The sequence below is a fragment of the Tachypleus tridentatus genome, chromosome 1, assembly GCF_004210375.1.
Source record: "Tachypleus tridentatus isolate NWPU-2018 chromosome 1, ASM421037v1, whole genome shotgun sequence".
In the NCBI taxonomy this organism is placed as follows: domain Eukaryota; kingdom Metazoa; phylum Arthropoda; class Merostomata; order Xiphosura; family Limulidae; genus Tachypleus; species Tachypleus tridentatus.
Window position 1 is genome coordinate 137956974 of NC_134825.1, and position 21538 is coordinate 137978511.

Here is a 21538-nt window from a genome sequence, read left to right on the forward strand (position 1 = left end):
ACTACTCAGGTTATAAAGTTTCACATATACAGTATTATGTGTCTAAATACAAAAGTTCAATAAGCTTGTGTACTGAACTGAAAAATTTACCTCACTTTGCTTAATTTGAACTTGTGTATTATTTTATAATTTATTTCCATTTTAATTTTCATAAGAAGCTTGTATTTTTATACAACAAACAAAAATAATGGAAGTAATTCTGTAGCACTATATAAATTGTGTAAGTACTTTAATGGGAGAAATTTTAATAGTCTAAACTGTTTGAAAAATATCAAAGTATAGTAACTGCTAATAGTGTGTAAATTGATTTTTTTGGGAATGTTAATATTTAGATGTTTGCCAATGTATAAAACCAGTTGTTTGGAGAAACTTGTCTTCCAAAAGGACATAGGACTTTTTATTCAAATATATTGCATGTTTAAATTAAATAAATATTTAAGTGATTGGACTCCCCATTGTTAGAATATGGGCCTTATTTACTTTACACAGAATTATGAAGTACAGGTAGAGCTGACAGATGGATGGTACAGTATCCAGGCTCAACTCGATAGTCCTCTCATTAGGATTGTTCAACAGGGAAGGCTAAAAGTTGGTCAGAAGCTCATAACCAGTGGAGCTGAACTCATTGGTTCTGACAAAGCTTGTTCTCCTTTAGAGGTAAAGGTAATGTTATGTAGCAAGATTATTGGTTATTTTATACAGTAAAGCCTGCATTTTAGTTATAAGTTACTTGTGGTTTTGTTCCAATTATGCTTTAGCTTTGTAGTTTGTTGAATCATTTGGCTTTTATGCTAAATCATAGAATACATTTTTCCAATCACATTTTCAGTTTTAATTGTATTGAAATTTGGTTTAACTTTGCAATGCTGTAACAATGGACTCCTGTATTTCACACATTCTTCTAACAATAATATGAAACTTATAATAAGTATGAAAGCAAATGATGGATCTTCACAAATTTGACAAACTTTCAGTGAACAAAATAAAAAGTCTTTTGACACAAAATATCAGAATTTTTGATTAAATATTTATACTAAAAATATCTTTTTGAATGTACGGAGTTAAGAGTATTGACTTCTCCAAGTGTAAAGTTATTTTATGTTAAGATTAGAAATACTTTTCTTCATCTGAAAATTGTAATTTCTTTTGCATATTCTCTTTAAATGTTCTAAACAAATTTCAAACGTTTTTTTTTCAGTGAAACTTTATATTTTATCTGTTATTTTCTCTACCCTAATTTAGTCAACTCAACTTGATCAATATTGTAACTACCAGAAAAACATATGAAATAATTCTAAATTACTTTTTTTTTCTAACATTAACTTCAAATACTAACTTGAAATGACATTCGTTTGTTCTTGTAACAGTAAACATTAATTTATACTTAAATGTGATTTAATCTTTGAATTCTGTATAATGAATAATACTGTCACAAAAGTTAATTCACATTTGAAGTGTTTAAATAGTTTAATCTATATAACCTCTTATAGCAAGGACATAAATATTTATGGATGATGTGAATTGCCTTTGATGTAAAGAAGTTTAGAATTTTTCTGTGAAGCTTGAAACTATTCGTACATTAATTTTTGGATAAGTTCTCTTAATAACCTTTTTATTTTTAGTAGGTCCTTACACTTGGCTAGATATGGTAACACGAGTCACCAAACAATGTGGAAAATTTAGTACTAGATGAACAGCTTTGTTGAATTCCATCAAAACAGTAAAACAATGAAATTTAAACATAAAAAGTATAGTGTTATGAATGTTAAATTATTTATGATAACCAACTATAGTTTCCTGTAACAATTTGCAGTCATTATAGAAAGGAAAAAAATGGGCATGATTTAGATTTATTTCATATTATGTTATGGAGGTTACAAGGTTAGTCAAGTTGAACAAATGTGTATAGAACTAGGACAGGGAAAATAACAGATAAAATATAAAGTTTACTGATAAAAAGTTTATGTATTTAAAAGTTTTTGAGATTGTGCAAATGGAATTTGACCACTTTCAAGTGAAGCAAAATATTTTTAATTTGCATCACTTTACACCCAGAGCAGTGAACACTTTAACTCCATATATTCATGGAGAAATATTTGGTAAAAGAATTGAAAAATCTGATTGATTTGTGTGTGTGTGTGGACAAACAGTTTGTTATGTTTACTTAAAGTTTGAGAAAGATCAAGATACATCAAACATTTAAAAGATACAGTATGGAAACTATAATGGTCATTTGGGGTCACTAAATTTGTTGAACTGGACAAGCCATTAACAAGAGAGTTAGTTTAGAGGAAATAGGGAACATATTAAATAATATTAAATATTAAAATAATATTTAAAACTTGCACAATAAATTAGTTTATCAAAGTTTAGGCCTTTTGCCAGTGAAGATAATTTAAAACTATCTTTAACAGTATATTTGTTACAGATAAGCTCATTTTAAAAAGGAATTAAAAAAACAATGTTGGAAACTAGTGTGAACCTACATTTTTTTTCATTTTGAACAAAAGTCCTTGTGGGTTTGCTTCTCTTTGTTTTGTCACATACTCATCTATTGTCTTAAATTTACATAAAGAAATCCTTGCTTGTATTATCCTTTATGTTCAGGACTAAGATGCCATTAACTTTACAATGAAGTAATCTCTTGTTTTTATAAAGTCTATAGGGTTGCTGCTGCTTGTTTGGATACATCCTATGCTGTGCATTTGTGATTATAAATTGAAAATACTCTTAAAGTAGATCCTATAATCAATGTACAAACATCTTAAAAACTTGTATCATTTGGCTAAGTAAGGAACTCTTCCAAATTTCATAACAGTAATTCCAGTGTTGTAAAATACCTACAAACTGAATTTTTGGACGGAATAGAGAATTTTAAGCCCCAGTTGAGAATCTACTTTTGTGTCATGCAACAGATAAGCAAAAAGATTATAAAGCACTTGATTAGGTTTTTTGATAAATGCTGACACATTATAGTGAAAATATTTTAATCAGTATAAATTCTTAAGTTCATTTAACATTGTTCTGAGCAAAAGTTTGTTTCATTTTTTTAAGTTAGATGATTTAGAAAAGTTACATTGTTTTATAAAGAAACTAATTATTTTTTTCTTAATGGGATTGTGAATTGTATCTTAATGCCAATTTCATATTAATCTCAATATTCACAAAAACTTTCTTGTTTGCTGTTTTGTATTATACTGGGTGAAATTCTAAACATTAAAAATTAGGAATGACAATATGTTGTTTACATTAGTTTGCATGATGTCTATTTTTATAAAGTTTGAGAATTTTTTACCAATAAGAAATGTTTTAACCTAACTTGGTCATATCTTTCTGTAAGAACTGTAGCTGTTAATTTATTCTTTGGAAATCTAATTTTAATAAGAAAAATTAGGACTAATAACAGTGTAAAAACACTGTGATTTATTTACATAATCATACAGTATTTTTATTAATTTTCTTTTATGATATTATCAATGGACAAAAGTTTTAAATTACAAAAATTGATACTTAGTGATCCCTCTCACAAAACATACTTGACATTTAAGTATGTTGATTTACAGAAATGGAACAGATTATAGACACAAATGATACCATACAAGAATTGCAAACATTGAATTGTGGAAACTAGGTTGTGAGTTTATTAATAGTAGAAAACATCATAGGAAATACATAAGAAAAGCAAGCAAATATCATGCATAGTGCACTAATAATTTTTATATGAGACTTCTGCTTAACCACCTGCTCTCTCAAGTTAATTCAAATTGACCAACCCCTAATCTGTGAAGTTGTACATACTGTCACCTATTATATTATTTATAACATGCTTTGTTTTGCAAAATTTAGCAAGCTTTTAATAACACTTTTAATAGTTTTTTTTTACTAAAGATTTATCTGTGATTTTATCAAGTTTTAACTGAGCACATCTATGTGAAATACGATTTCTACACAAATACTTCTCTTCATTAACAGTTTTCTTGTTTTATTTTCATCAAACTCTAAAACCTCTGAAATAAATATTGAAAGTTTTTGTTTTTTTGGTAAAACTATATTTTATTGCATTTTTTTACAGTAAAACTAATTGTAACAAAGTAAATGTACAGTAAAATGGAATGTAGAAAAATATTAAATGAAATGAATAATAATAGTCAAGTCCTAAACAGTAGCTTTAATGTATCTCATCATGCAACATCAGGGCTCCTACCTGTCCTTAAAATGTCTTAAGTTCATCTTGTATCATTTAAGGTCTTAAACTTAATTTCTGTGTGTATTGATGTCTTATTTTTTTGTAACTTTGGTTTCTTCCACACTGCACTTATGCTCAACAACATTACAGTAAGTTGCATTTGTTCTGTGTAGGCTTACATGAAACTGAGAGCACTAAACCTACTTTGCCATGTGTTCATTCTGTCTAGGCCTATTACCTGGACTGGGAGCACAAAATCAAGGTTGGCTTCTTTTGATAGGCATGCACAGTGCTGCTAGTGCATATGATGGGATTAACCCGACCTTGTTTGTACTCTCATGTGACCAGGTAGCAGATGAGAGAGGATTCGTAATCAGCGAAGGGGTAGAGATATGTAATATGCAGGAAAACACAGTAAGTACACGCAGGCTGGTGTATGACTATGTGAGCATATGTGGAGGAGTAACCAAGGCCTTTTTGAGTGAGAAGCTACTGAAATAAGCTCAGAAGGTTTACTCAGAATATCACATGTACTTAAAAGACAATAAAAGCGAAGTTGAGTAAAGAAAAATATCAGAATAGAAAGAGATGGGAATAAGAGCTAGAAGTGGTTAAAAAAAGAAAAAAATTATGAATTAATAGAATCTCTTCAGTTGGATGCAGATAAATTTGTTGAACATGCTGAAAAATTATACAGGAATCAAAATTTCACCTCATCACAAAATCTTGTATAATGAGAAACAAAAGAAAAATTTACTGCAATAAAAGAGCTGCAGAATGGCATTGACAACTAAAAATTAAGAGCTACAGAAGTTTTTGAGTGACAAAGTTTTGGATAATTTCAGTGTACCAGTTCAGTGCTTAATATATTTCCTGTTATTTAGAATTATTGTTTAGAATTATGAAATGTCACTGAATTTTTAGAAGTTAAAGAAACATTTAACATAATTAATGGATTCTTGATGATGATGTATTTTTTTCAACAGCATTCCTCTTGCAGTATTATGGGATCCAATAAATAGAATACAAATACATGTCTAGCTGTCAAATTTGTTGTTGACTTGGTTTGAAACAAAGTGTTACATTTAGTTAGCTGATAGTACTAGGAAGCCTGAACATAGCTAATATGGCTACCCTTTGATACTTGACTTTTTTTTCTGCAAGTTTTGGTTCTTTAAAAATGCCAGTTTAACATATACTCTTAACTCTTGAATACAATGCCTCTTGAAAGGTAATCCTTTTGTAAATGTTTTTGTATGAAGCATCCTTGACAAGAAACATATTTGCTTTTTACACACATGCATCTTATGATTTAAGCCATTGATACATAACTGAATTCATACTCCTACCAGTAACTTTTATTTTACTGGTTCTATAGTGGTGTGACAATTTCTGACTGAATTATGACTATTTACAGTGTAAATTATCAACACATAAATGCACTCTGGGGCAGTTATTTTGTGTAGGGTAATAGGTTAGATTAACTTTTGTACTCATACAATCATCATAGGTTTTATGTTCTGCACTACATTATCAAATCATTTCACCTTGATGAATGACATATGTCACACAAAATAGATGTGGGTCCTGCAGTTACTTGTATGGAAATAATATATTTATGGATTCATCACTGTCTTCATGATTTGTCATAACTTCAGCTGCTGCAATGATTTTTACATTTGCATGATGTCTAGGGTATTGGCATTCAGTGCTTGGACAGTTACTCACCACCTGGCAAAATAGATCCAATGCTGCTGCCCCAGATGATCATTTAGAACAAAGTTGTATGTACTTCTGTATCTTTCAAATTCAGTAATCAGTCATATCTACTTAATTTTTGAAGTTTATAAGTCATTTTATTGATGCACGGTCAACATGAATGGTAAACTTCTTACCATACAAGTAATATAATGGGTAATAGTGTTTAACATGTATTACAACTTTAAGCACTATATTCTTTTTCATGGATTATTGTCATTCAAGAGTTGTTAGCTTATGACTAGCATCCATGATAAAATGCTTTGCCTTGCACCTTCCTGCAACAGTGAGAGTACTGTTTGAATTCTCAGTTGACTGGAATCATTGTCCAAATTTAACAAATAAAATTGGTGAGTATAAGCCAGCATAATAAAAACATACTTCAGTGACTGAAATACACTTTGTTTTTAGTATTTGTTAGTGCAAACACCAGTGTACTGATTCTTAAAAAGGTGTCCACAAAAACTTATAATACAATGTAAATCAAAAGGTGCAGACTTCTCTTTTAGTCACAGGCTGAAGCAAGTTTTTAACTACTATGATTTATATCTGACTGATAAACCATTTCTGTATGCACAAACATATACATGTCTTCAAATCTGCTTTCTTTATCCTTTGAGACTTTTTTCAAAGATAAAGCAGACTAAATTGTACAACCAAATACCAAAATGTCATCCACATACATGAGACATCTTTTCAATTGTAGTTCTCTCAATGTAGGCTTCATCAGCTTCTCAGAAGTAACTGGTGCATACAAAAGACACATGGAATAACATAAGATTCATAATAGACATCTTAAGTGTTCAAAGCAGTGTTAGGTTTGCTTTCATTGTCCAGTTTGAACTGCCAGTAAGCAGAGGTTGGCTCTACAATACTGACCAATGGGTACTTTCTAGCACATCTGGACATTCATCTGTACAGAGCAAAAGAAAGATATTAGCATATATTACAGCATTTGTCCAGCCAAAGACCTATTTGTAAGTGCAGTTGAGAAAGGTCAAACATTATAAAAGTTTTGTTACTTCATCATAACATCAGTTCAGTCTCAATATTCATCATGTCTTTGGCGCTCTGAGGAAGCCTACGTCATGACTACATTATTGGACCCACTTAGTCATGTGATGACAAGTGACTTGGTCTGCAGTATATTGCAAAATTTCATGATGAACTTTCTTATATTACGGGAAAATATTGACAGATTGTTATCTAATTGCTTGCAATAAAGCGCACATTCTTTTTCTCTCATACAAAGTACTTTCTGAAGGAGATTCTTTGGATTTTCTAGCTCTTCTTGTGATTGAACCATTTGTGCAAATTGATTAAAACTGTTGCATAATCACTAAGGTGATCCTGCATCAAGTATTCAACTGCTTGGCTACATATGACTCTAAAGACTGTTCATCCGACCCATCACTTATTCAGCATCATATTTGCTGTTAAGCTGCCCCTGACATCTTCAATAGTTCATTCTTCCAGTGTATCATAGTCTTCAGTTTCATGCAAAGTGATTTTGTTCACAAAGAAATTTTAATATAAAAATCCTATTCCAGTTAGGCCTTCAAAAAGTTTCATTGTGTGGAGCATGGTTCTTCATGGATAGATGATTGGCTACTCTGCACCTGACTCTAAGTCCAGCCATTTTAAACATTTGTGTGTCTGAAATATAAATGCACGATCATAGTGACAGTACTCTTAAATATTTTTAAGCTAATTTATTTTTATATAACTGTGATTAGCTTGTGGCATTTAATACAAATTTTACATTCAGTTTTTGGCCTCCAAACATCTGAGATGTGTTACTGGTTCTGTAAGGTGAATGAAAGTTTTCTTTTTAATGAACAGTTGGTGTTAAAAATAAAGTAAGTAAGTTATTACAGAATTGAAGAAAGAGATATTTGTACATTTCACAAAAACTTCACTTATTCATAACCATGGTTTCACTAGTAAAAAGTAAAGGCAACATCATGGTTGTGAATAAATTAAATTTTTTTTGGGGGGAAATATATAATTGTTTTTGTTTCTTCAATTTTATAATCATGGAGTTTCATTTAGTACTAACAGTTTCAAGTATGAGTTATATAAAGTTATATTGTATTGTTCCTCTTACCTTAAAAAATCTGATTTGTAAATGACTTTATAAACTTTAGTGTGTATTGTTAAATATACATTGTTTAAATTTAATGCAAACATTACAGTTTGGATAGTTTATATAGTGCAGGTGTCATGTTTAGTTAATTTTAGAAGTGATATTTTATAGTAAGTTTGGTTACACAACCATCAATCAGACATTGTCTAGTTTAGTTATGAATAAGCAGTTGTTTACAGTAGTAAGATTATTACAGTTGCTAGAACTTTGAGTGTCTTGTTGATTCAGTTAACTGTTATTGAATCAAAATATCAAAAATGCATGGAGTGTTCTACACTTCTTTTGGGTTATGTATCAAGAAATCATTATGTTCTAGTTCTAGACTGCATGATCATGAACTTAGCAGTAAAAAGTGTATAGTAGTGTTTTTTATTTAAAGTGAAATTATCACGAATTGTATTATAACAACAGAGTATGGAAGAAGAATTTATCAATCGTGTTCTAAGTTACTGAACCAGCCTGAGTGGACTATGATGAAAAACAGATAATTCTTTAAAGTTTGAGATAGAACTATGGTAGCCAACAGTATAATGAATATTTCTATGTATATGTGATTTGTTTTTACTGTTATTTTAAAACAAGCAAACTGTTTTGGTGTTTGTATATAGTTGAAATTTATTACCAACAACTCATAAACACCAGCTTTAAATTTATTTTTTTTAAAAATTCATATTGTTTTACTTGTCATTTAATTTGTTGTTGTATTCTGTTTTACTCTGACTTCATGTAAATATTATTAGTTTTAGTGAACTTTTTCAGTTTTTGCCCTCAAAGTTTTCCTGCATTCCTCCTGACTCATACAACATTTGTTTTACTAACCATATAAATTAGCATTTCATACATTCTCTTATAATAACATACTGGTGTGTTTTAGTTCCTTTTTAATATCATTTATGTTGGTGTATCTCACATTCTATATATGCAAAAATTGCTCATTTGGGTTGAGAAAATATTTTACGTAGAAGAGCGAACAACGTTTCATCCATCTTCGGTCATCATCAGGTTCACAAACTTTGTTCACTCTTCTACGTAAAATATTTTCTCAACCCAAATGAGCCATTTTTGCATATATATTTCTCTACAAGTGGGTTTTCTCGACATCACTAATTTCTTACATTCTGCTGTACTAAGTATATGAATTATTATGTTTTGGTTTTACTTGGTGTTTCCTACAATGTTTTAGGTTTTTTTCTTTATGCACAATATTCTTTGCTACATTGCAAATTATAGAATTCAAGGTGTTATATTATGGTAAAGCTTCACATAAAGTGTGAAAGAAACACAAATTCAAGAAATAGTTTATAACTACCAAAGGATAAACACTGTACATGTTTACTTTCTTTTTTAGGTATCATCTGATTTAAAACTGAAGCTGAGTACAAACTCTACAAGAAGAGCAAGATGGGATTTACGTCTAGGATTCTTTCATTGTCCTGTTCCATTTCCTGTGTCATTATCATCATTATTTCCAGATGGAGGAACTGTTGGATGTGTGGAAATTGTTGTTGTTCAACTTTATCCACTACAGGTAAGATATGAAACCGTTTTAATCCAATACCTACTGGCTACTAATGTTTAGTAGCTAATATTACTTAGGTCATATATCCTGCCAAATTTAAAACGTTTGGATGAGATTGTTTAAAATGTGACAAGAATATTCCTAAAAGTATGTAGTTTCAGAAAAACAAAACATCTATTTTTTTCTACTGTTTATAATAAAAAAAAATATTATTTAATGTAGGTATTTTCACTCTCACTTTGAATTGTTCAACTGCAAGGTAATTTTTATCTTGCGGTTTTCACATTTCATTTTTATGATCTCTAGAACCTAATAAATGAATATAAAAAGATTTTAAGGTAAATATTTATATTTTATTTTCTATAATATATCACTAGCTATCCATTATCACCAGCACATAGTGCAATGGAATGTTTAAACTTAACAAATAAAAATATGTACATAACGTTCCACTCTTCATAGAAATTCAAAAGGATAGTCTTCTTGTCTTTTATATCTCTATCTTTGCATTTACACCTTAATGTTAATTGTTGATTTTCCTTTCTAATCCTATACATTTTATTAATCATGAAGATGCATTGGCTCGGCCATGAGAGACTTGAGAGCTATTACCTGAGACTTGCACGTTACACTAAACAAGATGGCATGCACACACACCATCTTGTTCATAAGCTGTAACAATCTAGGGGACAACAAATTAAACTTAAAAATAATTTTTTATTTATGATATGCATTTTAAAAGACAAAGAATATACAATTAATCAAAATACAGAATTAAAACATAAATGCAATCTAACAAACTAATACATATAAGAAAAGAAACTCTTGCCAAATGTTATGTACACCTTTACAAAACAATGGACTAAACTTCACTCCATTTCAAAATGAAAAACTACACATTTTCAGTTACACTGTTCATATTCAAGGTTAAAAACCTGCTCTTTCTATTGATTATAACCATGCCAGTCAAATTCAGATTGTTACATAACAACACAGTTTCAACTCTGTAAGTGGGCATAGCTAACATTAAGAAGGTGTATTTTTGTGGAAGGGTGTCTAGTATTTGAAAGTAAACAAAGTTACTAGTGTCAACCAAATGATTGTGTACTTTGGTCATCTTAAGGAAGCCTACAGAGTTCAAAAACAGTTTTTTCTCTACTTGCTTTTAATATTGAGAAGTTGTAATTGACAGAAAAAAACTGAAGTTTTACTTGTGCTTTTAGATATTTCTTTTTAAAATAAAGGAATAAAAACTTAAATATTATCAAACTTTAAATTATAAAACACTTGATAATAATAATTTAATTAAAATACATTGATTGTAAAGTGGTTTAACTAAATTTTAAATATAACACAATTCTAGTGCAGAAAAGAATTTAAAAATGGTACACAGTGGCAATAGGGGCAACAGCAATAAGATCTGCCACAACAAAAAACTAGAAAAACAAACAACAGAAAAGGCATCAACACGACAAACCGTTGACTAACCTCATAATTAATAGATTCGACCGACAATTAAACACAGACGTGGTACATCTACTTAACAAAGGACTCAACTTTGCAATAGCACCTAGGTACATTCCAACCATAGAAATCAAAACACGTTTAGAAGATCTAGCCAGGCGACTTGTGATACTTTCTAAAGAAAACAAAAACAAGAAAACAACCAACAGAAAGAAGACACCTTAGATAATTTTATTGACATCCAACAGCCAAACTTCCCAGGTAAAATTAAAAATTTATATTTTCCAGAAACACCTAAAAACATCTTAAACGATTTTTTCAAAGAATTTTCTCACAAAACCATCAACATAATTTCACAAAACAGAAAGCTAAAAAACAATCTTACAAAAAGAGACGTTAATTCCATTAAAAACCTAAAACAAGACAAAAACGTAAAAATTCTAAAAGCAAAGAAAGGTAATGCTATAGTCATAATGAACATGAATGAATACATCCAAAAAATGAAGAACATCCTATCAAACACGAACAAATTTAAACCAATACACACAAATTTAACAAAGACACACTAGACGCAACTAAACAAATTACTAGTAAATATGAAAAAAAAACACAATTTAATGAACACTTTATTCCTACCTACGTAAAACCGACTCACGCACACCACAAATGTACGGCATCCCCAAACCTCATAAACCAGATTGTCCATTACGACCAATAATGTCCACATATGAATCATTTAATTACAATCTTGGTAAATACATAGCATGGGCATTCTCCAAATATGTAACATCAGCCAGCTCATTCATCAAAGACTCTTTTAATTTCAAGTCTAATCTAAATCAACTTAATCATAAAACCTTAATGGCCACTTTTGATGCTATATCCCTCTTTACAGAAGTTCCAACCACTGAAGCCTGCAAGATAACCTTAGAACTCTATATCCGAGACTCTAACCCAACTATAGATGTTCCCAGCAATCAATTAGCAATCCTCATAGCATTCACCACGATAAAGACAAACCTCATGTTCAACAACCACAACTATATACAAACAAATGGCCTAAGCATGGGCAACCCAGTATCACCAGTTCTAGCCAATATTTTTATGACACAAGTTGAAACACAAGCAATTAACACAGCATTACATCCACCACTATACTGGTACAGATATGTAGATGACACGGTTGCAGGATTCAGATCTACAGAACGCACACTTAATTTTTTCAATCACATTAACTCTGCGCATCCCAACGTTAACTTCACATGTGAACAGGAAGAAAGCAATCAAATATCATTTCTTAACCTCAAAATTTTAAGAACCGACACACAATTCAAAACAGAAATCCACCAATAAATCACCCATACTGGACTATACATTCCTTGGAACTCAGCACATGAAGCAAAACAAACACTCAACATACTAAGAAACCAAATAAACACAGCCATAAAACTATGCTCACCAGATAAAATTAACAATGAACTAGACAAAATAAAACAATACTTCAGCAACATCAATATGTTTTCTCCACAAACCATAGAAAACATTATATGCATACAACTAGACAGAAAGCAAAATCAACCAACAAAAGTAAATATATCTCACAAATCAAAAAATTACGAAACCATATACTGCTGCATACCATATATTCTCGACATCAGCAGAAAAATAACCAACATTTGGCAAAAGCTAGCAACAAAATATGATATTCCAGTTAATACCAAATTTATTCAAAAACCAGGCACAAAACTGAGGTCTATACTATGTAAAAACTACACTGACAAACACCACACCAACATTATTTATAAAATACAATGTGATAACTGCCACGACTTCTATATTGGAGAAACTAGTAGAAAAATGGAAACCAGATTCAAAGAACATAAAAAGTCATCTTCACACGTTTTTGAATATTGCAAGTCAAATAAACACAACATAACCATAGAAAACACTCAAATACTAAATAAAGAAACAAACGCAAAATTAAAGAAGCCTTACTTATACAACAACTTAAACCAATATAAAGGAATGCCTTTTTACCTATATTAAATATAATAAAATAAAATTATATATTCAAACATCTAACACTGCCCTCCACATTCTGACACTCAGTTACATAGCCCCTTCCAAACATGTGGTCAGTTTCCGGTCAGTTACTTCTTTCTTTCTTTGTGAACCTGATGATGACCGAAGAAGGTCATCTAAAGTATATTTTTCAAAAACTTCAATTAACCTAGATTCTTAGAAAGTACTCTGTACACCCATCAACTTAAAGATTGTGCATGACTAGTGTTGGCATCATTTCAGTAGCTACTCTTTCTGTTATAGCTCTATGTAATATGTTGCATTAAAATGAATATTAAAAATGTAATCCAAAACTACAATATGAAAATTTATTTTTAATTTTATTTGTATTTTTCATTCTTTTTAGCTTATTATTTACATATCATGTACTATATCTATTGATTGGGGATTTAACTAACAGGACCTTTTAAAAACAATTCTCAGTAATACCAGTTTAAACCTTAGTACTTCTGAGAATTTTTTCTAGCATATAAGGTTTTAAGATAAGTACTTTCTTCTCTGCAGCCAAGAAAAATTATTTTAAGGCATTAGTAACTTGAGGATACACAATTCAATTTATTGTTTTATGGTTGTTTTGGATAACATTTAATATCCTTGATAAATTTACTTGTAATGTTGAACCATGTTTGTTTGTATGTATGTCACTCAGTCACCTATTTTTTTGATTGTTTTATTTCTATACAGTGAAGGTAACGTTTGATCATAAGCTGCATCTATTATTTCTACTTTCATGAGTTTTAATGAATAATGTTTTGGAAAAATCAGTGCTGCAAGTTTAAAATGTGAGAATATATGATGCTGTCATTATTGTAATTGTACAAGTGAGCTCATCAAATTGAAATAATTATAGAACTGTTGTGAAAATATTTTATTACAGTTTGTTTTTACATAACTTATATAGTTCTTTCAGAGCTATGAATGCCATTGGTTATGTTTCTGTTACAGCACCTATTAAAAGAGCTTTTGGTTCATGTTATATAATAGTTATGACTTTTTATACTGCCAATAGTATTTTCTCTGTCTGTGAACTGAATAATAGAGGTGTTTATCACTTTTATAATGTTTTATAATTGAAAGTATGTATTGTTTTCATCATAGCTTGAGCCTTGGACATTTTAATTCATAGTGGTATGAAACTATTATAGAATGTTTGTGTCACTTAAAATTTGTTATTATTTGACATAAAATTATGTGTCCTATGTGTGTGTATGATTTTATTTCATGTACTCAGTACTTTAGTAAGCAAGGGTCAAAGCTGGAAACTAACTTTTATGGCCACTGGCAAATATTTTCTAGTTATTTTATAGTTTACTCACAAAAGGGCTAACCACATGTTAGTTACTTAAAAAAAACGTGCATGAGTTGCATTTCATTATGATGAGTCCAAGTTTGAAATATTTGGTTCAAAGCATATGTTGTATGTCCATCAGAAAAAAAGTAAAAAGATACAGCATCTACTGTGAAACATGGTAGGCAGTGTGATGGTTTTGTGGTGTTTTTCTGCTGAGGCAACAGGAGGTGTTTGCAAAATGGATGGAATAATGGGCCAGTGCAAGTACCATCAGAATCTTATCTCTCATGGTATACTTAGTGATTTGTGTATTCAGTGATGTTGTTAAAAAATTTTCTCAACCCAAATGAGCCGTTTTTACGTATATAGATTTGTATATTATTGGTAAAGGATTCTGATACCAAGAAGACAATGACTCCAAATACTCATCCAACATGTACAGAAATTATTTAACTAAGAAAGAAGCTGCTGGAGTCATTCAAGTGATACACTGGTCTCCCCAGAGAATATCTGATCTCAACCCAATTGAGCAGATGTAGGGTTTGATAGATTAAACATTTGACAGATCAAAAGTTACTTCCTAAAGAAACTTTTGGGAGTGTAATGGAAACATTTGGAGTAAAATTACAAAGGACACTTTGATTAAGTATGTTACAACAATGTCCAAAAGACAGTCTGTAGTTATTAAAGCAAAATGAGACACACAAAGTATTATCTGTTTGCTGAACTCAGGCACTTCCACCAAGCCTCTGTTGTATGAAATATGAAGATTAATAAAATTTTGGTGTTTCTCCTGTGATTTACCTTCTTTTGTTCTTTGAAATTAGTTTGCAATTTAACTTTGGCTTTGTCCTAACTCATTTTTAACAGTACTTTATGTCAACTTTATCAATTTATTGAAAGTTTTATATTGTAGAGCCTAAACCTAGTAACAGTAACATTTTTAATTTACTTTTTATTAAAGCAGGTAATAGATTTGATTAAAATTAATTAATTTTAACAAAACTTATTTTCTAATATTCAGTTAAGAAGGTTTATTTTAGAACCTCAAGAATCAGACAAAATAGTTAAATAAAACAGAAAAACTGTCTATTTTAAATAACACATATGCAGTTGGGTCACATACACTTTTTAAGATTTATATTCATAACTGTATGGGAAAGAATTTAAGTCAATAAGAGTACTAGATTTTTCAAAACTTTTCTTTGTCTAATTTCTAGATCAGAGTGTTAAGATATCATATTACCAGAAAGATGAAATCTTGAAAATAACTTGTAGTAAATGTGTTCTGAGAAGACATGTCTCATGACAGATAATATTAGGTTGAGGAATAATTCGTGAGCGTTTTTAAATAATTTCATTCAAGTATTACATGCAAGACTATACAATACTTCAGTGCATGAACACATTACACCCAAAACATTTATTATGATACTTTATTTCATGTAATACCTAGGTATATAGTATGCATTGTTTTAAACGAAATTGCAAGAAATTAAATGCGAAAAGCAGATGGTGTCGAAAATGCTCGATTTTGTCCACTTGACATTCCATTTAATGAGCTGAAAATGAAAGCAAAAATTAAAGACATGTGAAAATCAAACACACCATCTATTAGAGCAAAAAATTATCTACCAAATGACATGAAATATTTTGCGAAAGCGTTTCATTTATGAACATAATTTTTAACTTGAAAAAATACTCACGAATTATTCCTCAACCCAATAGTTTGAACAATTGTTACTTAACACGTTAATTTCTGAATAGTGAGATTTACCTTGGGCTATGCTGGAAAACAAAGGGTCATTGTTTTACTTTTGTTTTCAGTTGCATTCTTACAGTGTGTGTTGTTAAGTCTGAAATGGTCATAAATATGTTTCTTGTTGTGAGCAGTTCATTTATTAGCTTAACTATTGCAGGTTTTAGCTGTATATAGATGTTTTCTAAATGCATTAAGAATATGGTAACTTTACTATAATTTGGAATGTTTAGGAAGCTCAAATGTTTTCTTAAGTTTATTCTATATTTACTCCTGCTGAGTTTAATTATAAATTTATGTATATTGCATTTTCAGTATATGGAAAAGACCAGTGATGGAAGAAAAGTTTTTCGTAATGAAACAATGGAAGTAAAGAGTGTAGAAAAGCATCAAAAGCTTCAGGAATATTACCTGGAGAAGGTGAAGGCAAAACTCCAGACTAACATGGAGAAGAAGGAATTGGAAATGGGTTTGTGTTTTGCAATAAATGCCTTTGAGGAATTATTAGTGTTAACATTTTAACCAATTCCTTATTTTACACTTTACTTACATTTACACTTATCACCCAGTTCTATGTTCTACTATTTTGCTTGAATTTTTACACACTTTTGTAAAATATTGAAGATTTAGGACAAATTGAGTGGTTTTTAGTAATTCTTATGAAATAAGAATATTTTTAGTTTAGTGAAATAACAAAGGTATATAATCAAATCTTTTCTTTATTACATTTCTTAAGTTACATTTTTCTAAGTTTATCTTTTTATCCATTAGAGAGAATGTAACAGTCAATGATTTTAGTGTTGTTTTTAAAATTTACATACTGCCATGTTTATTATAATAATATAAATAATGTTTTTCTAGTAGCCATGCATATTTATGTTTTGAATTTTTTTCTGTTATAAAAGTAATAACCAAACAGTATTTACTATCTTGAGATGGTTGCCAAGTGATGAATTAGTTGCCTTAACACTGCGAAATTATAATGAAACAAAAGTAAAAATGTTTTTTGCAATATAAATTCTTAGCAAATTATCTCATTTTCAGCTTCGATGCTGAAATAGACCTCAAGCATAGCATATAACACTTCAACGACAAAATAAAACCAAAACTTGCAATATCTTTTGTTGAGAAGAAAGGATTATTTTGTTTATTTTATTCTTAAGTTTATGTACATAGAAAACTAGTACAACTGAAATTTTAAATATAGTTTATGTTACTTTTATTAATCATTTTATGTTTACTATCTGTAACATTGTATTTCAATTACTTACACTTTTCAGATGTTGAGTTATATAAATAATTCAGGTGGTTCTGAAATACAAAAGCAAAACTATTCAAGACAGAAAAGAAACTATATCTTTAAAATCAGTGTTTTTTACATTGTACGTAACATTTTGTCTAACTATTGTCTAAGAACAATTTCAGGTTTTGTGCTGCAGTGAAATTTATATCTCCGTGGTCATGAAAAGCAGCTGTTTATTAGTTTTCTTATAGAATCCTGTCACTTTTATGACATTCTTTCAGCTATTTTCAGTGTTTTAGTTATTTTCTTCAATTAAAATTTTTTTTATTCATATATATTTACTACAGAAATGAAAAGTGACAAACAAAAGAGATACCATCAGCTAACAAAATCTTATGTTGAAAACATTACATCTGGAAAGGAACTTTATCAGCTCTTACAAGATGCAGATGATCCTGTTTTTTATGAGGTTAAAAAATTGCTTACCATAATTTTTCTTTTCTGATCAGATATCCTTGTCAGTTTAAAGGCTAAAAATGTCTTTCAAAGATGTTTAAAATATTATCTCTGAGTGCAGTTTTTCTTTTTCTATACTATATTATAGCATAATCTTTATAAAATTATATTTTTATTGGTTTAAAACACTTTTGCAAATGTTTGTTAATGGATCCAACATTTCTACAAATGATTATTAATAATGGCAATATTGCTATAAATATTTTTTAAATGTATCCAAAATTTGTACAAGTTTTTATCAAAGATTTTTGTGAATGTTTATTAATTATTTGAACACTTGTATGAATATTCTTTGATGATTCCTACATTTGTAAGAGTGTTCCTTAATAGTTCTAACACTTTCATTAATTTAACTTAATTGTTATACTATAGTTGATACTTTTCAATTAATCCAACATTTTTATACATGTTTATTGCTGTTTTCAAATAGGTTATGAAAGTTTAATAAGGGTTCCAACATTTTTAGGAGTGATTCTTAATAGTTTATAAATTTACATTATTACTTTTAATGGTTTGTACACTTTATAATATGATTGTTTCTTAGTTGTTAAAACATTTCTGTGAATGTTTATTAATGGATGTATTGTGTCTATGAATATTTATTAATTGTTCTGTTGTTTCTATGAATTGTTCTAAATGGATCTAACATTTGTGTGAATGTTTGTTGATGTTCTCTGTTCATATTTATTAATTGTTTCAGTATCTATAGAAATGTTTGTTAATGGTTCAACATTTTTATGAAAGTTTTTGGATTGTTATTAATTTATATGAATATTTCTTAATCAGTTCAGCAGTTTTAAAAATATTTTTAAGGGTTTCAACATTTTTATAAACTTTGTTTAGTGGACCCAATATTTCTATAAATGTTTATTGATAGTTTTTACATTTTTATGAATGTTTATTGATAGTTTCTACATTTGTATGATTAGTTGTTTGCAAGTTTGTTTATTAATGGTTCCTGTGAATGTTTCTTAATGGGTTTACAATTTCTATGAATGTTTCTTAATGGGTTTACAATTTCTGTGAATGTTTCTTAATGGGTTCACAATTTCTATGAATGTTTCTTGGTGGTTCTATTTCTATTAATAAACATCAATACAAATGATTTTGTTTTTACTAATAGTTCCAACATTTGTTTGAATTATACTTGTTGATCCCAAAATTAATGTTTTTTAACCATAAAGACACAGTAGGGTTACATTTGATGTTACATTGTAAGCATGTTATAGCCTTTTTACAGAGTTACATTCAAAATGTAAATAAACTACTCAGTTATTAACGTGTGTTAGTAAACTACACATCAAAACAGTTTATAATTTAATTCTTTAGTTTAATTTTAATTTTTTAATTTCAAAAATAAATGCTTAAATAAATTGAACCACTAAGTTACTTGACATAGTGGTGCTTGGACTTCTCATTTATAGAATTTTGTCTGTTCTCTTGTAAATAAAGGGCTGTAGATTGTTCAACCAATTAGAAATACGTATTATAGATGCAAACAAGCCAGAGTATAAAATTTCAACCTTTCCCCACTTTACTGAGATATTGCTATAGTTGTTTAATCCTTATTAAAATACCCCTTCCATATGTTTATTTTAAGAAATGTTTGTAATTTGCATTGAAGTTGCTATTGAATGTGTTTTCAACCAAGAAAAAGGTTATATTGTCAATAAAATAAATTGGTAACTTTTTGCTTTAGTAATCAAGGCCAATAGTTCAGGGTTAAAGCTTGGTGTATTCAGATTAAACAACATTACTCTGAACAATGATTAGAAATTTTTAACCTATGTATAGGTTATGTAGAAAGCTAGATAAATTATAATAGGACATTCTATTCCTGTTCTTGTCCTGATGTACTTTTTATTCTAAAATGCATATTTGGAAGATAAATGAATTATTTTTGGACAGCCAAATTTATTAAAAAATCAAAGTTCCCAAAGACAAAAGAACCTCAGGGAAAAAGTACTAAATAACTATATACATATATATGTTTTACTTACTGTTAGATTTTTTTTATAAAAGTAACTAATATGTAAAAATTAGAGATCTACTAGGTTAAATAAAAAAAGCTAAGCCCTAAGCTCTTACCATGTGATTAATAGTAATTAGACAAGGGTCAAAAAACAATAAAACAATGAAAGTAAATAAAGTCAGTTGTGAAACTGATAGGAACAGTAAAGGCTGATTAGAATAAATAATTGTAAATATATACTACAATCTATAGTAATTAGGAAAGAAAAACTAATTAGGTTTTATTTTATTTTCAATTTTTTGCTACAGATGGTTTTGCAACAGTTAATTTTGTGGTAGCAATAATTAGTGTTTTGAGTTATTTATGGTTTCAATATTTTCTTTATCAAGCTACTTATTTGTTTTTCAGAGTATCCTCAGTAAATCTCAAGAAGAGAATTTAAGGAGCTACCAGCAGGAACTACAACAAAAGAAGCTTAGCGAATTCCAGGAGCAACTAAAACTTGCAGTTTCCGAAGAAAAAGAAAGAGGAGAAGTATGTTTTTAGTGCTTTATACTTTACTGAGTGATAGGAGGGTTTGTCCCACCCTTATTGGTGGAAGGTTGTTGCACACTAATTTGCTTTATTTAATGCAGCTGAGTCACATGTGAGCTTCCAGTCTGGTGGTGAGAGAAAATTTGCACACAAGAGAGCAGTTAAATAGTGAATACCTGTAATAGGATGTAAATATTTATTGGAAATATATTTTCAGTGTAACAAAATATTAACTTCCACTTCTTTAGTAATGTCCATTTTATTTGTGACATGATTGTTTCATTCACTTTTGTACTAGTTGCTTTAATACTATAAGTGTATTTTGCTCGTGTTCTAACATACTTTATATTGCATATTTTATTTTGATTGGGTATTGATATGTTATTATTTTGCTCTCTATTAAAAATGACCTATTTTGTAATTTGTTTAGAAAGTTTTACTTTTTTTTTGTATTATGAAAGGTTTACTTTATGCTTTTTTTCAATCTATTCTACTTATTTCTTTTCTTATTTTAAAGGATTTCTTTTATTCTTGGTGATATAATTCCTTTTACACATTTTTATTGGGAGGGATATAATTTTTTTCTTTAAAGTTATGTTACATGTCTTACATTTACGTATTTCCATGTAAGTGTTTTACATAGGTGAAAACAAGTTACACTATTTTTCTTAGCAGTGAGATTATTACAGTTGCATATGAATTTTAAATCTAGGGACAGCTCTGATGGTCTGAAGGCAAGGAGAAGGTGTAGTAGGAAAGAATGCTAATGTTATGTATCTCCTTAACTTTTTAGCTACATGAAGGTTTCAAACTTTTTAAACACACTATATGTATGTAGGTTGAACGAAGGGTATTGGTCCAGAAACCAGCTAAGTTTCTTTTGTCTTAGTTACCATCAGTACATTATTATTCACTTGTGAGTAATATATATATTTTTTTTTCCTTGGAAAGGTCAGTGTAAAGTCAGACTGTTTAGAATTAGACAGTGAAATTTTCCAGTGGTAGGTCAGATGATGCCTTGAGCCCTCTTTTATTTTGTTTCAAGTAAATAATGCTGTGTTTTCTCAG

At 29.3% G+C, this 21538-nt stretch overlaps 1 protein-coding gene across 6 annotated transcripts in view; it reads left to right on the plus strand.

The window, feature by feature from the left end:
• LOC143225246 (uncharacterized) overlaps positions 1-21538 on the plus strand; it is a 160940-nt gene that overhangs the window by 100513 nt on the left and 38889 nt on the right. For 2 of the 6 annotated variants that reach the window (XM_076454339.1, XM_076454351.1), the window contains 5 exons: positions 490-657; positions 9439-9618; positions 16521-16674; positions 17796-17917; positions 20345-20470. In XM_076454339.1, coding sequence (XP_076310454.1) covers positions 490-657; positions 9439-9618; positions 16521-16674; positions 17796-17917; positions 20345-20470 — 750 coding nt within the window. Of the gene's footprint in view, positions 1-462; positions 664-9438; positions 9619-16520; positions 16675-17795; positions 17918-20344; positions 20471-21538 lie in introns of all 6 variants that reach the window. The other 4 variants (XM_076454313.1, XM_076454344.1, XM_076454333.1 and 1 more) reach the window with 3 other exon arrangements.